Below are 15,693 nucleotides of genomic sequence, written 5' to 3'. Positions count from 1 at the left end.
GGATCATCTACAACTTTTGTGTTTTGAGTTTTGTGAGATACTGGCTCTAGAAGAGTCAGATCTGCGATGAACAGAGAACAAATAAAATGAGAAAATAAAAAATATATTTGAATGAATATTTGATGTGACCCGGTCATGCATGGCCGGGTCGAATTGGCTAAACCGGGTAGGGCTTCTTCTTCTTTTTTCTTCTTAAACTCCTCTAGGCTGCCCCCGTGGCTCCCCATTCTCCTCTCTTCCCTCTTCTTCTTCTTTAGTTTGTTTTTTTTCCTGCTTTGTTCCTTCTCTGTTTCCCTTTCCTTCTTCCCCTGTTCTTCCTTAGCTCTGCCTTTCCCTATTCTCTTCCTTGCCCTTTGTCCCAGTCCTCCCTCAGCACAACACCCACGCACAGCATAGCTGCTACACCAGCAACACAGCAGACCCTCACGGCACAGCAGCCCCTGCACAGCTCTTCTCTCTCTCTCTCTCTCTCTCTCTCTCTCTCTCAACTTTTCTTTATGATTATTTTATTAGTATTAATTATTTGAGCATTGAATTAAATTGGTTTGAATTTTATTTTAGACTTTGATTGTTGTTTAGACTTTTTATTAAAGTACGAATTTTCATTGGGATATTTGTTTAGGCTTTTTATTCTTCTTACAGTATTTATTTATCTATTTACTTATTTTATTTTTCTTTTAATTGAGTATGTGTTAGGATCGGTAGTGCTCGATTTAGTACCTTAATTTGGTGATGTCCATTCTAGTTCTTAAATAATAATAATAAAAAAAGGAGAAAGGTGTTATTGTGATTCGTTAAATTTAGATCTTTGTTCGTGTTTTGTTCCTTCAGTTCGAGTTCTTGGCTCGTATTAAAAGTTCAGTTTTTAGTCTGCATTTAAATTGTGATTTTGGTTCGTAATTTTTAGTTCATGTTAAAGATTTTATTTTTATTCCGCTCGTGTGTGTGTTTGATTGAGTTTCCATTCCTGCGTGTTATAATTCCTTATTCAAAGTTGTCATCTTTAATTAAGCGTGTTTCAGTGTTTCCTTAAGTAGACTAGGATTTCCGTTATTGTTATTTAATTTAGTGCGTGCTAGTTTTAGGACTTTAATTTGCGTGTGTATTTAATTTGTTAAATTAGGTCTCCACAATTTTGAAAATCCCGAATCTGAACTGAGTTCAGTACCTTTTTAATTTCGATTGGAAGAACGTAAATTTTGATATTAAAACGCATTCCCTGAGGAGACGATCTAGCCCTTGTACTTAATATTACACGACGTAACTCCTATACTTGGGATAGCTTTTTAGCTGCTCATTTTTCGAGTGAGTCAATGACAGGGGGATGTTGACTGAGATGTTAGAGAAGCATTCCATCTTGTCTCTTTAACGATCATTAGCTTTTTGATGACATTGAACCAATTCAATAACTTTGATGACTACATTTCTAGAAATTAAAGTACAATGAGCTAATCAGATTTAAGTGACAAGTTCAGGACCAAAATTTCCTTTATCCCCAAAATTTTAATTATATATAAGATTAAGAGTATAAATAAAGAGGCCTTATATATGGTAATTATTATGCAAATTTGCATAATGAACTTAAAATCTAGTGAATGGAGTGAGCACCTCTTTTCATTATTGTGCAACAAAGGACCCCAAGACAAATCTCTTGTTTTTCTTCTTTTTTTGGAGAGGATGTGACCTACTCCTAAAGGAGGATTGTTATAAATTTATAGGGTTGGTTTTTTTTGCTCTTTTTTGCAACTTCTTTTATTCTTTTTTTTTTGGTTCATTCTTTGAGTTTCTTCAAATGAATGTTGTTGATCTCCAATGGGGGAGGGCACTTTAGTGTAGTTATTTGTTTCATTCATTTCAAATTACATTTCATTCGAATAATAACTTTTCTTAGGAGTATTGGAACTAGAGGTAATTGTTATTCTTTGCCTATTTCTTATTATTTCATCCAACATTGGATATGAAAAAAAATATACATTCTCATTGTAGACACCCAATTTTAACCGGACCTCTTTAAATAACATTTTTATCCATTTCATTTTTTTTGTACAAACATATTAAATACAAAATACATGAAAATACATTAGGAATAAAGAAAAATACATCACAAAGAAATACAAAAATACAAAAAATACAGGGGGGGAAACAAAAAAATTATGCGCGCTGCACAGAATATCCCCAAGCATCCTCGTGGGTACTTGCATCCAAAAACAAAAAGAAATCAAGCAGCAAATGGAGAAATTTTTGAGTGATTCTATAATTAATTGGATAAAATTTCAAGATTTACATGTATCCCATCTCAATCTTCAGCCAAGGACCCATAAAGGAAGAGAATCGACCAAATCACAAAAAATGATGGGATTTCTTGCTATAGGAAGGAAAGCACGCGCGGGGAAAGGAAAGGGTTGGAAAAGGAAGGCCTTCATAGAGGGTAGAGGACACACCAAGAAAGAGAGAAATCAAAGAGGAAATAATTTAGAGGTATCATAGTGAGAGAAGGGGTCTACTGGTGAAGTCTAAAGGATAAAACCCTAAAAAAAGAGGGGTGTGTAACATCCTACCCTTCTCACAGAAGAGAGCTGCGAAACCCATTGCCTTGCAACTCGAAGGCTTCCCTACCAACTAGAAGGGATAGAAGTCTAGACCAGAGAACGCCCCAAACAGAGGAGCAGGAGCACAAAAAGAGGAGACCTCAGGGATAAGAAGACCCGAAGGAATAGAAGACACAAGACAAGTACAGTTGTTTATGGCTTTCTTCTTTCATAGTTGTAATATATTACAGGTACTCCGTCAAAGGAGGAAGGGAGCATCTCCCAAGCAAGCAGACACATAAAGCCTACTGGCCAACTCAACCCTTAAGCCCATTGTCTAAACCCCCAAACCTAAGCCCACAAATCCTTGTTTCAAAAGAAGCCCAGGAGCCCAGCTTTGAAAAGCCTCAATCGCGCGATTTTTTTTTTTTAATAAGCCCATAAGCCTAACTTTGAAAAACTCAAAGCCCACTCTTTTAAAATAAGCCCAGTTTTAAAAAGTCTGAAGCCCACTGTTTTAAAACAAGCCTAGAGGCCCTTTTTTTTTTTTAATATGCCCAAGCTCATTTTGTTTTAAATAGGTCCTAAGCCCATTGTTGTAAAATAAGACTCATAGCCCACTGTTTCAAAAGCCCACAAGCCCATTGTGTTAAAAAACAAAGCCCAAATGCACTCAAGCCCAACTTGACATAACGACCAGTCCAGGGTCTAGCCCAAGTGGGCTTGACATGACCAAGCCCTAACCAAAGCCTAACCCTATCTCCCAAAACCCATTCAAGTCAAGCCCAATTGTGGACCTGAGCCCACACGTCCTAACCCAGGCCTAGAACCCCTTAAGACCCAGCGAGTTGACTCACTCGAGTCGACCCGAATCCAACCCATTGGGTTTACCAAACTCAACTCGAACTCAAAACACAGATCCAACTCAAACCCAAAACACAGATCTAGACTACATGATCCAAGCAAAAATGAAAAATAGAAAGAAATGATACTCATCTTGAGCTTTTGGGATCAGATCTGAGGGTATTCAAGAGCTCCTTTCCTTCGTGTAGATCAAAATCTGCATAAAAGAACAAAAACAATAGGTGAGATCAGAAAAGAGAAAAAGAAAAATGTGAGAGAATAGACCAGAAGAGAGAGATCAGAAACTAAAATAGATCAAAGAGATCAAATCTAAAGAGAGCCTCACAGATCTGAGAGAGACAAAGAGAGAGATCCTTGCATATCTGAAACCCTAGATAGAGAGTGAGAGAGGGAGCCTCGTACGTTTGAGAGCATAATAGAGATGGAGAGAGCTTCGTAGAATTGGGAAGCACTGAAAACATAAAGGAGAATAGAAGGGAAACAAAGAGAGCATAAAGGAGAGTAGAAGGGGAATAGACATAGAGAAAGGGGAGAGTAGAGAGAAAGGAGAGAACTGAAGACAAAGAGGACTAAAAAAATGAAAAAAACAAAAACAAAAACAAAAACAAAAAATTGTTTTTATATTGGGGGATAGCGAGCCACATGTCACTGCCATGCGGTGACGCGTGGCACATTTTGGACCAAATGTTTCAGGGGCAACGTGGCTCAGTCTACACACGTCTGATCTGTATTTTCTCTGGACGATCAAATCTTCACCCCATTAGTGATCCATGTTTCAAAGTGATAGTCAATCGAGTGTTGACACGCGTCAGGATAACATCACCCTATTTTCAAAAAAATAAAAACAAAAAATAATAATAAATGCCACGTGTCACCATAGTGGATGACATGTGGCACCCACTGGCATGACCCGATTCAAACTTGAGCCATTTTTGTTTTTTATTTTTACTTCTTTATTTATTTTATATTTATTTATCATTTAATTTAATTTTTTAATCTTAAAAATTAGAGAAAATAGCAGGAAAAATTTGGAAAATAATTTTTGAAGGAAAATATTTTGAATTATTTTAACTTGAAAAAATGGAAAATAAAAAAAATGAGGAAAAAGTATTTGAAAAATCCCAAAAATTTTTGAAAAAAAAAATAAAAAAGTTAAAATGCTCAAAAAAATTTCTACAAAATTTTTAAAAATATGAGAACATTTTTTAAAGATATTTTTGATAATTTTCTTGATTTTTATGTAAATATGTCCCTATGATTTTTAAAAAGGCAATGAGGTATTTTACACCTCACTTATAATAGCCAAGGATTTATCTAACAAGATCCCCTCGTATTAGGCCTTATTACACATTCATAAATCGCACCGTAATTTTTAATCTCTTTTTAATTTTATTCATTTATTTTTTTTTATTTTAAAAATGAGTTAATTAAAGACTTAAATTCAATTTAGAAATAATTCATAATTAATTAGGTATCGTTCATTAAACGTGTGTAAACAATACAAATACCTTCTCCTTACATAATCGAACTCCCAATCCCATTTCTGGTATACACAGACCAAGACTACTGGTTTCTTGGCCTAAATTTAGTATAGTGACCAATCAAATTAGTAATTAGGTGTTCTATCCACACGTAGGTAAATAATAGGTTAGTAGCGACTCCAAATTCATAATTTTCAAAAATCATATTTCATTACCTCACCTGTCATATATATATATATGACAGTTACAGACATAAGGCCATTACGCTTCAACCAAGTTTTCCATTTCATCTCTTAGAAAGAAAAGAACTCAAATTAAAATAATTAGTAGTATGGTGACAAGGATCATTCACAATAACACGCTTTCTGACAACAACATTTTTTTGTACAAATAATCCAAATCTTCTATTATAATTATTCTATTCCAAAAATAAGGATTTCATGAGCCATGACCTAATAAAATGGCTCAGTCTTCCTATGTTTGCAGTTCTAGTTCTTTAGGAGTAACTATTCTCTTACATTAAAAAAAATGGCCAACCACTTACAATACAAGAATTAACATGCTACAAATGATAGGAATATATTTCAAATTTAGAATGGTTACAACCTGTAAAATAAGTGTTAGTTGTCAGCATGATGCACCGAGTCTCACCAAGGCTGCCCTTTCCCTCCAAGTCGCCGTGCTAGCTCCCAATCCTTCTTCACTGAGAAGCAAGCAAATGAAAAAGATTCATTTAAACATACCACAAGGTAGTATAGCACCTAAAATTGAAAAAATTGAAACCAAACAATTGGCATGCAACACCATGAATCAGCATAACAATATAGAAGTAGATACCTCCAATGCCTTATTGGACAAGTGTCCATCTTTCCTATTTTTCTGATGACACCCAATACAATTTCTATCATTTTCTCATACAAAGCAAATGTCCTTTTTATATTTTTTTTTTTTCGTTCAAAGCTAATGTTATCCTAATTTGGAGTCTCCAACCGAAACCAAGCCAACCAAACTCAATAGGATTCAAGATGTGCAAAACCAAAAAAAATCAAAAACTAAAAAGTACTAAGCAAAACTCAGAAGCTACAAAACTTTAATCCTTTACGCAAACACATGCAAATCAAAGTTAAGTTTTAAACCAAAATGCAATAACTCTTTATTTAGGATCAACATGTATTCATCAACTGTTGCTGGAATTAACTCTACAATAATTGTCACTTTTAGTGATGAAATTTTTAGTGGTGGACAAAATTTCATTACTAAAGGGTTACTATTGGTGACGGAATAATCATGAGTCACTAATTGTTGACTTTTAGTGACCAATGGTCCAATATAATGTGTGTTACTAATAATGGATTTTTAGTGCGAAATTATGTTCATCACTAAAACATTCACCACTGGAAGTCAAAATTTTGGTGAAAATTTGGGCACAAATTTTTTTTATGCCAAGATATATGGTTATTAGTGATGGAAATGAGTCGTCACTAATAGTGCATGTTGGTTTAGATTAATAGTGACGCAACATTCATTTCTACTGGTTTTTAGTATTACTTTGTGCAGTCATAATTGTTCAATTATTAGTGGCAGTTTAGACTTTCGTCACTATTAACTTATTATTAGGGACAGTTTATATTGTTTGCAAAAGGTGCACTAGAAAATTTGTTAGTGACAAAACTTTATCAGTCACTGAAGAGAAAGTATTGGTAACGGATCTTTTATGTGTCATTAAAGAGTAGTGACAGAACATATATTGGTCACTAAATGGCACTTTTAGTGACTGCTTTCCATTCGTCACTAAAAGTGCTCGACCACCGCACACCGTTGAGCTATGCCCACTATTGTTTGCCCTACTCAATTCCCCATTTGATTTGTCCCTCCAAGTTGCTTGGAGAACTAACCCTGTTGTTGTACGCCTCCTTGCAAGTTGAACCCTAATCCCTCCACCCCATCTAATTTCCTTTTCTCTTTTGTTAGCTGTCAATTGTGGTGTTCATCACAGCTCAAGGCCGGCCTTTTCTGCTACAATGCCCTTTCTTACTACCACATTATGGTGTTCTTCAAAACTTTGGTGTTCTCTTTGCAACTCTACCCTCTCTTGCTACAACATTCATGATTTTGTTTGTTGTGTTGATATTAGAACCTCTCTTGCTACGACATTTTAGTGTTCGTCATGACTTTGGCATTCTTCTCTATGATACAATGTAAATGTTCATAGATTCCATTAAGTTCTCAAAAACCTAACTTTTTCAACTTCCTAAAAATTAGTCGAAAAATTGTAGTTAAGAGGATATTTGAAAATACCAAACTGAGCATATTCTAGTTTCATGATTTTGGGCATTCAAATCATCAACATTTACTTTTCAACCTTAAATGGCTTCATGGTTCTTGGATGTAAAGTTAATTTGTAAATTATTTTTTGCAGATAACTGCAAGGAAAATTGCAACTTTGTACAAGTATACTCCTAAACAATCTCATAAATATTTTATATTTGATGTGTTATATGTAGTTTGTTTGAACATGTTTGATTAATGTGCTCAAGTTGGCCCATAAAAATTAATTTTGATAGTCATGATTTGCTTGCTTAGATTTGTAGTTGTTTGAATCCTTTTAAGTTTAGATAATTGATTTTAATGAGGAATATGAAACCTCTCTCCTACATTTTTCATAGTTCTTTTGAATTCTTTCGAGTTTAGAAGATTAATTTTAGCGATAGTACGCCTTTCATACAAGGTATTGATGATCAATCTTAATTTGATTCTTTATGTGTTCTATCCACTTATTAGGTAGAACTTCTTAGGACATTGTCGAGCCTAAGCTCAATAGTTCCTTGTAACTATCAATAAGATGTTTAGTTACATTAAATGGATTTGGACTCAAAAATGACTGAAAAATTACTCCAACCTAAATATTTTAGCAACTTTATTGAATTCCTATTTAATTGGTAGTTAAATTCATTCTTGTACTATCACACCTATGCAAATTTAAGCTAAAATGGAAGTTAAGAGTTCCTAAAGGTTTTAGATTTTTTCATAGCACAACTACATGATGGAGAGCTTACTTTGTGCCTTTGCAGCTATGGTAATTACTTTAAACCTTTACACTTGATTTATTTCTTTAAACTAACTAAACTAGAACACTTATTCTTCTTTAACCTATCGCAGTAGGTGGGGCTGGGCTACCTTAGGACTTTGACCCATAGAGTTTAGCTTAGATTTTTTATATGCTAAGAGCGGGCCTCATTTAGGCTTCCTTTCTTTCATTCCTTCTCTTCTTTTTCTTGTCCTTCTTGCCAAGAAAATAGAGCCAGCCTAGATTATTTCCCTATCTCTAGGTTATGCTTATGCATACACATTTTAAGAAGCGTAGCCACATGCATATATGTAAAACAAGATATTGAAGTGTTTCTAAATTTAAAAGGAGTTTTCATTCGTAATCAGATTAATAATGAATTGAAAAAGAAAAATTATAATAGAGTAATGCTCTAGAGCCACTAATAAAAATGTATATGTCGCACAAAAAATATTTAGTTGAACCTTTGGATTGTGAGATTTAGTGTTTTAGAAATTATTATGCAATGTGAATGTGTCTAAAGGTTCAAACTAATTCAGAATTCACGTCAGTATTACCATCTAGTAATAATTATGGAGGAATATGGACTGACCTAAAAGATAGAAGGACTAGGATTTGCAGGTACCACAAACCACACCATGATAGATTTCTTATCCAAATATACAAAGTTAACAATGCTCTTCAAACATAGACATGAAGCGGTGGAAAAGGTGAAAAAAAAACTGAAATATCTCCAAAACAAAAAGAAATTGCATGAGAACGAGAAAGATGAAAAATTTTGGCAATGATTTCAATTTTTTTAACTGGAGCATCAATGCATGCTCCACACCAAGTGCACAGGGACACAGAAATTAAAAATGCAAGATTTTTCTCTAAAATAACAATAAAGAAACCATGAGTGTGATAAGTCTCACTTACTTAGTGTAACACGCTTTGCATGAATTGCACACAGCATTGCATCTTCAAACAAATGAACCAAAAAATCCTCTGCAGCCTATAGAATAAACTTAAGGTAAGTATAGAAGAAGCTGCTAAAGCAGTCTACAAGAACAAACATACAAACAAGTTTTTGTAACAATATATCCTCTATCCTATTGGACATAGTCACATATGAATGGAAAAGCTGAAATTGGTTCATAATTTTGCCTTTCCAGAATTGAGAAGTGCTGCCAAATGAAACATGTATCATATATCATCAGCTCTGGGTCAAAAAACAACTACTATATAGGGCCAGATTCACATGTCATCTTTTGGAACTCCATTCTAAAGCCATATGATACAACACTACATTGGGCAACTAATTCTCTGAAAATTGCCTTCATAATATTCACCTGAAGATAAACAATAGGTATGAAGAAGACAGTGTGAATGGTTTTGCAACAAGTAAAATATACCCCAAGAATTCAAGAAAACATATACATAAATTAAGAGATGTTTCACAATCTAGCAACCTATTTGATTAACATTTTCCAAAACTAAAACAAATTAAAAACCTAATTGAACTCATATTTTTTTTGTCATTGAATCAGATAACAATTAAAAATATGATTAAGTAATAAAATTACAAAAGAATACAAATTTAAAATATTATAATAAAAATAGAAATTTATTATAATTAGTTTAAACTTATTGTGCTCTAAGAACAATCCTATTGTACATGAGAATTGAAACTTGGTTAAAAAAAAAAAAAAAAAAAGGCCCACTGAATGACTTATTATTTTTAAATTTTTTTTTTCAAATTTTTAGAAATTTTATGGATTTTTAAATTTTAATTATATTTTAAATTCATATTATCATTTCATTTTAATTTTAATTAAAAAATTTATAAAAATGAATGATTTAATCCACAAAGGGCAACAAAAATAAAATCCTAGAAACATAAACGAACACATTGTTGTAACCTACTGCTGTAAACTCAAAAAACAAAAATGGAAAACCAGAAATGATATCAAACAACCCCTAAAAACAAGAAACTGCCAACAAAGTGATGCACTAGAGACTAAGTCAGCCAAGAATGATTGGTTGCAATAAAATCCATGACCATGCGAGTTAGAAATGGTTTGATTAGTTAGTTAAAAATGCTACAGAAAGACAAGACATGATAGCCTGTAATTAAACCAAAGATATGGCACTAGATAGAGCAGATGGCGACAAAGAGTTCCACAAATAACTATCACCTCGTTGAATTGAGTTGAAGCTATAATGGGGCACATTATAAACATGGATGATGATGGCACCAAGAATGACTCTTAACACACATTGCCTGTCTGTATTTCCTTTTTTCAGATAAGAACATCACCATTGCTGTCTTAAAAGGCAAAGGCACTAGAAAAAACCTTGACCCTACATAGCTCCATTAAAGATAGCACAGATAAGAGGTCAGGAAATGAAACAAGCAATAGAAAGATTGCAGATTTGGCCAAGTTACAACAACTGGTGATTGGGATAAATGCTGGCATCATCCACGTCAAATTTTAACAAGAACCAAAATCAATCGCAGATGCTGCATTTTAAGTTGAATATATTTCTTATTCACAGGGAGAGAATATAGCAGTTCTATCAGCACCCACACTGTTCCATGACAGTATGGTGCAATATTTTAATGTTTGACATTTTTTAAGAAAATTCAGTTCTTATCCCTATACCAGAGTCAGACATGAAAATCTTTACTTTTCTCTCCCAAATGCACACACATGCTCAGCTAAAGCACCACACTATACTTTGTGGGCTTAGTAAAGTTGAAGATCAATAAGCAAATTTCTTGAATATAACAATAAATTTATTTATTATTTCTTTTTAGTATGTTACAATCTTAGAAACAGAAAACCCACTGACCTTAAAGAAACTGAAGCATTCTCTCAAGCTGAGGTTCCTTCTGTATTGCATTCAAACAGCCTCCTCATAATGACAGCAAATGCCCAGGTGACATAACTCAAGGCAGTGGTCAAATCATTGCCACCATATTCATGAGAACACTATCCATGTTTTGCAGGATTGCCCATTTACAAGGTCAATCTAGAAGTTGGTGATAAATCTACAAATAGCAGTGAGTTTCTTTTCATCTCCCATACCAGAGAGAATTACCATTAATTTGAATGAAGGTTGAGCCTCCGGACTCTACTACAGGGAGAATGGTTTTGCCTATACAGTTAGGAACTCGTGGTTTATATTTGACCCAAGCCTCATTTAGATACAGAAACCAGTCCCAACTATATCTCAGAAACCCAGCAAAATTGGGCATTGTGAATTTTGATATCAGTTAAGTCCAAGAAAATTATCCATGTCTAATGGTTGTTTCTACGCTTAAATTGAGTGAAACCAAGGAGGCTACATCTAAGAACCCATGCCACAAGAAATTTCAAGCATATAAGTATATAACAGGAACACAGTTGCATTTACTTTATAATATTCAATCCACAAATCCAAGAAAGTTATAGTTTTTCTTTTTTAAAGAAAGCAAGTTATGGTAAAATTATCCAGCATAACTAGTATCATGAGCCCATCTTTATCATATTAATTCTAATGACTAATCTCAACAAAGATTGTCATTCGAAATAAAGAAAACCAATAATTAGTCACAAATCTATTATAACAGTAGCATGATCTTTCCATAATAAGTGCTAACATAATGATCTTAGAATTATGACTGAAAACTAGAAGCGCTAACCGTCTAGTTTACCCACCGAGCTTTAGAAGCCTGGTGCTTCCAAGTTCCATAAGCACACCCACACCACACAAATTCTTGTTTATGAAACCACTTGAAATTGTGGTGCCAATGTAAATTTGATAAATAGCTTCGACTAGAAATTTAATATGTTATTAGAATCATCACAGCAAAAACATTAACTGATAGAAATTTATAGGGAAAACATTGGAAGACATGTTGAGGTAGGGAATGGAAAAATATATTGTTTTGAATTATTAATTTATTTTCTACACCATCTCCAAAAAAATTGTGTTTTTTTTTTCAGCAACACCATGATAGTCAATTTAATATTCTAGTAAAAACTAGTGGCCTAACATAAGCCATATCTCCAAGATACAATACTTTAAAAGCATGCCTGCAGTAACATAAAGAAGTCTCCACATACATGGTGGACGATACCTCCTGAAGTGCTGTTAGAGCTTCAGCTGTCCAACGACCAATTTCTGGAGCATAGAAATTGCTAATTTCTTTTACCTGCCACAAATGATAAGAATGACTATCACTAACCGATTTAACCTCATATAAAAAATTTAAAAGAAATCAATGATTGCAACCAGAAGAAGAACATGCACAACAAATAGAAACACTAACAAATAACTATGTATAAAATTCCTTAAAACTATATTAGAACAAATAGCAATATTCAAGAGCGCTGGAGTGGAGACATTCTGTCAGTTCTATTGCACCATAAGGTCGCCTTCAGCAAGCACTAAACAACTGATGGGTTACAATAGGCAGTAGCCACTCACTGATGTAAAATTCTGTGGAACACTAGTTCGTGAATCTTGACTGTTAACCTCAGGTGCTTTTTGGAGATTCCAAAACTTGCTTTTTGGAGATTCCAAAACTATGTATCTGCACATACTTTTTAGGTGTGTAGGAGCATCTATGAGCTCAAATAGTTTTAGAGGGTGGCTATATATGTTTTATAACCAATACTCTTTACATTCTATTTGAATTCACATCGATATTTCAAAAGAAGTATCTTGATGCATCACAAAGTATCTTACACTTGTACATAGATATTTAACATTGTAAATAGATGAAATATTTGTGAGCAGTTAGAAAATCAAAAGTGATAGCATGGCATCTATTTTATATGAAAAATGCTGTAGTTGCTAATTTCTAAATAATTGTATAGCATTCTTAAAATGCTTGTTCTTTTACACATATCTTGTTTTATGATTTATTTGAACCCATTCATATTTGTTATTTACATTTTAGATAGAATGTGGTAAAATATCGATGTATATATATATTAAACATGTGTTTAGTTCTAAATAAATCCCGCTGCATCTTCTCACAGAATATCAGGAATTTTCACATTTACGTCCTCAATGTGTATCCTTGCAGCCACATCTTTGCCTTATGGGCATGACCAATATACAGTTATTATATTTAAATGCTAAGAAGCATAAATCATACTTTGCATTGAATCAACAAAAATGAAATTCTAAAGGACAAATTTCATAAGACGGTAGAAATGCAGAAGGTCTATTTGATGGAAAATAAAGTTTGCTAAATGGCAAGTAGACATTTTTATCCAGTTGTTCTATTCATTCCACAGTTCATCTTTTTGACACAATTAGAAAAATTTTAAACAAATTCACCACATCCTGTCCTCAATTAGAGCCACATATATTCAAAGCAGATCAAAGACAATATTACCAATTTGAATAATAAATAATTTATTGCCAATCATCATTCCATTTGGGGTGTTTAACCGAAAATGAAGTCTATAACGCTACAAAAAGGGAGTAACTTTATTCTCCATCTAAGTTAAATTTAATTCCATTGTACAACAACTCATATGTAGGTTACAAAACTGCCCACGTGAATATGTTAATTTTTGTCACTGGGTGCAAGTCAAATAGTCTAAGTAAGGTTCGTACAGTTAAGTTGAGTATCTACAATCTTAAATAAATTATACAAGAAACAGTTTCAAAGGGTTCAAGATAATATTAGTAGCTAACAATGCAAAAATACAGCGAATAGCAGTCTAGCCTGGGAATATGTTTCATTTTAATCTACTTCAAATGATAAGTGATCTAACAAACTCACAGTTCTAATGAAAGGAGCAGCTGGGATCAGCAGATTCCAAGTCTTTTGAAAGCGTCGAATCTCCTGAAGAGCAACCGTTCCCGGCCTATAGCGGTGACGCCTTGGCGCCCTTCGCGAACCAGCTTCACCTGAAAGGACCAAAATCATTCCAGACCCCCAACTTCACTCAAACAAATTTCTAGAAAACCGAAATTAGAAAAGAAGAAAAATCCCTGCATTATTAACATTTCGAATACCAAAAATAAATATGATCGTTGCTTTGGAAAGCAGGGGCAAAATTATTTCCAAAATTCGAACCAAATACCGACAAAAACTCACTTCGTGACGCAGCCTCCGCTGCCCTAGTCGAACGTCTACCACCTGGCTGTAAATTTTCCCCAAAATGGTTTTTTCAGAACTGAGTAAGATATAACTGTACCAAACTTTTAAAAGAACAAAACAATAGATTAAAAATTTTCCAAATCAGAAAAAAAAAAAAAAAAAAAAAAAAAAAAAAAAGAGAAAAAATGTACCGAACTCGTTCCAGGGCTCGCCGGTGAGGCCACTCCGGCGGCTGCGAGTTTTAGGAGAGAGAATATCAGGGTTTACGACGAGAGAGAGAGAGAGAGAGAGAGAGAGATCTGAGTCTGACCAGATGAGCGACGTCGACTTGGTTTCTTGTGAGCAGCAGTTTTGGCTCTCGCCATGGACGGATGAGTCGAAGCTCGACCGTGAAGCTCTGGCAGCGGTATTTGCTTTTGGAAACTAATTTCATGTTTTTGTTTTTGAAAAACACTTTTTCGGTTTCTGATTTTGGTTTTTCCCGTTGGGGAAACCGGTGCTGACGTCAGTTGAGAGCTAAAAATAAAATTCCCGCTCAATTTCATATAGATTTATTTAATTTTGCGAAACATAATCTAGCTGTATAATCAATTTTATTTGATTCGATTATTAACAAAACCAAATACCAAATCAAAATTTTGTATTTAAAAAAAAATTGTCAGTTTATAGCTAAATGGAATTAATAAATTATAATTATATAATTTTATATAATACTAATATTTAGATTTCAAATAACTCATTAGGTTCAAATAACATGATTCTTCTCGTAGGAGAACCTGCACTGTAAGTTTATGATTGCTTTGGATATAGTTGCTAGAATTTTGTCAAGAAAATTATCAAGTAGCTCTCCAAATGCGATCACGCCACTACAACAGCCAAGAAAGTCAGTTGTTTCGGTCTATAAACCGTAAATCGTCAGGCTGGTCCATTTGGATTAGGCTTAAAATTTCAATCCATTTGATCTTATTGATTTGATAAAAAATAATTATAAATCAAATGGTTAGGGTAAGATTTAGATCAATTTGAATCAATTGAAATATATCTAAAAGAGTTTTTCCAAGCATAATAATATGTATTATATTAAAAATAACACTCACACTAATTTCAATTAAATTAAAAATATTAGATAGTAGAATTTTCAACAAAAAATAATAATATCAACTAGGAAAAATAGTCTACACTTCACATTGGGATAATACAACAAAAAATAAATGTCAATGCATGTTAGGTAAGTTTAAAAAAAAATCAGAAATTTGAATTATATGGACGTGATATTAGAATGATTAAGTGTGCCTTCAGGAAAATAAACATTATCAAAGGATAACAAATGAATTTGAGTTTTGAACTTAACTTCAAAAAGCTTCAATCAATCCAGTGATATAATTCGAAAGTAGCATGATAATGTTTTTTTTTTTTTTGAGATTCTCAAGGTGAAGGAAGTCATTTGTTCCTTGACGAGATACTTAATGATCATAGAGTGGAACAATATTTAAATGCTGGTAATCCATATTTTAAATGAAGAATTAATGGTCATATTCATATAGAGGGTGCTAATACCTTTTGTTCGCAAAAATGGTACTCTCAAACCCTACTCTGGTATGCAAACTTTTAACCACAAATTGGTATAGCTAGTTAATCAATTAAACAGTGGTAATTAATTAGGTC

General features: G+C 33.5%; 1 protein-coding gene across 5 annotated transcripts; it reads right to left on the bottom strand.

The window, feature by feature from the left end:
* Positions 1-1,994: 1,994 nt before the first annotated feature.
* LOC131154284 (histone H3-like centromeric protein CENH3) lies at positions 1,995-14,474 on the bottom strand. Of its 5 annotated transcripts, none has more exons than XM_058106960.1 (8): positions 14,339-14,474; positions 14,220-14,260; positions 14,026-14,071; positions 13,708-13,835; positions 12,046-12,120; positions 8,859-8,934; positions 3,718-5,576; positions 1,995-3,588 (listed from the first exon to the last, which is right to left on the bottom strand). In XM_058106960.1, exons 1-7 carry the CDS (start codon positions 14,391-14,393, stop codon positions 5,521-5,523), a joined length of 477 nt encoding a protein of 158 aa, XP_057962943.1. In that variant the 5' UTR covers positions 14,394-14,474; the 3' UTR covers positions 1,995-3,588; positions 3,718-5,520. The 5 variants fall into 5 exon arrangements, with proteins under 5 accessions (XP_057962943.1, XP_057962941.1, XP_057962942.1 ...); XM_058106958.1 differs by having other exon boundaries at positions 14,225-14,260; XM_058106959.1 differs by lacking the exon at positions 1,995-3,588 and having other exon boundaries at positions 5,437-5,576; positions 12,032-12,120; positions 14,225-14,260; positions 14,339-14,472.
* Between the last annotated feature and the right edge of the window lie 1,219 nt (positions 14,475-15,693).

Source organism: Malania oleifera, chromosome 4 (assembly GCF_029873635.1).
Source record: "Malania oleifera isolate guangnan ecotype guangnan chromosome 4, ASM2987363v1, whole genome shotgun sequence".
Taxonomy (NCBI): Eukaryota; Viridiplantae; Streptophyta; class Magnoliopsida; order Santalales; family Ximeniaceae; genus Malania; species Malania oleifera.
The sequence above is the reverse complement of the archived record's forward strand: the minus strand, read 5'-3'. Positions and strand labels throughout refer to the sequence as shown.

Excerpts from the sequence above, each read along its gene's own strand:
- LOC131154284 (XM_058106957.1), bottom strand. The coding sequence starts at position 14,393 with ATGGCGAGAGCCAAAACTGCTGCTCACAAGAAACCAAGTCGACGTCGC. Across the intron at positions 13,868-13,943 it reads AACGATCATATTTATTTTTG|TTGGGGGTCTGGAATGATTT; the intron begins GTATTCGAAATG and ends GTTTGAGTGAAG. Across the intron at positions 8,935-12,031 it reads CAGGAGGTATCGTCCACCAT|GCTGCAGAGGATTTTTTGGT; the intron begins GTATGTGGAGAC and ends TTTATTCTATAG.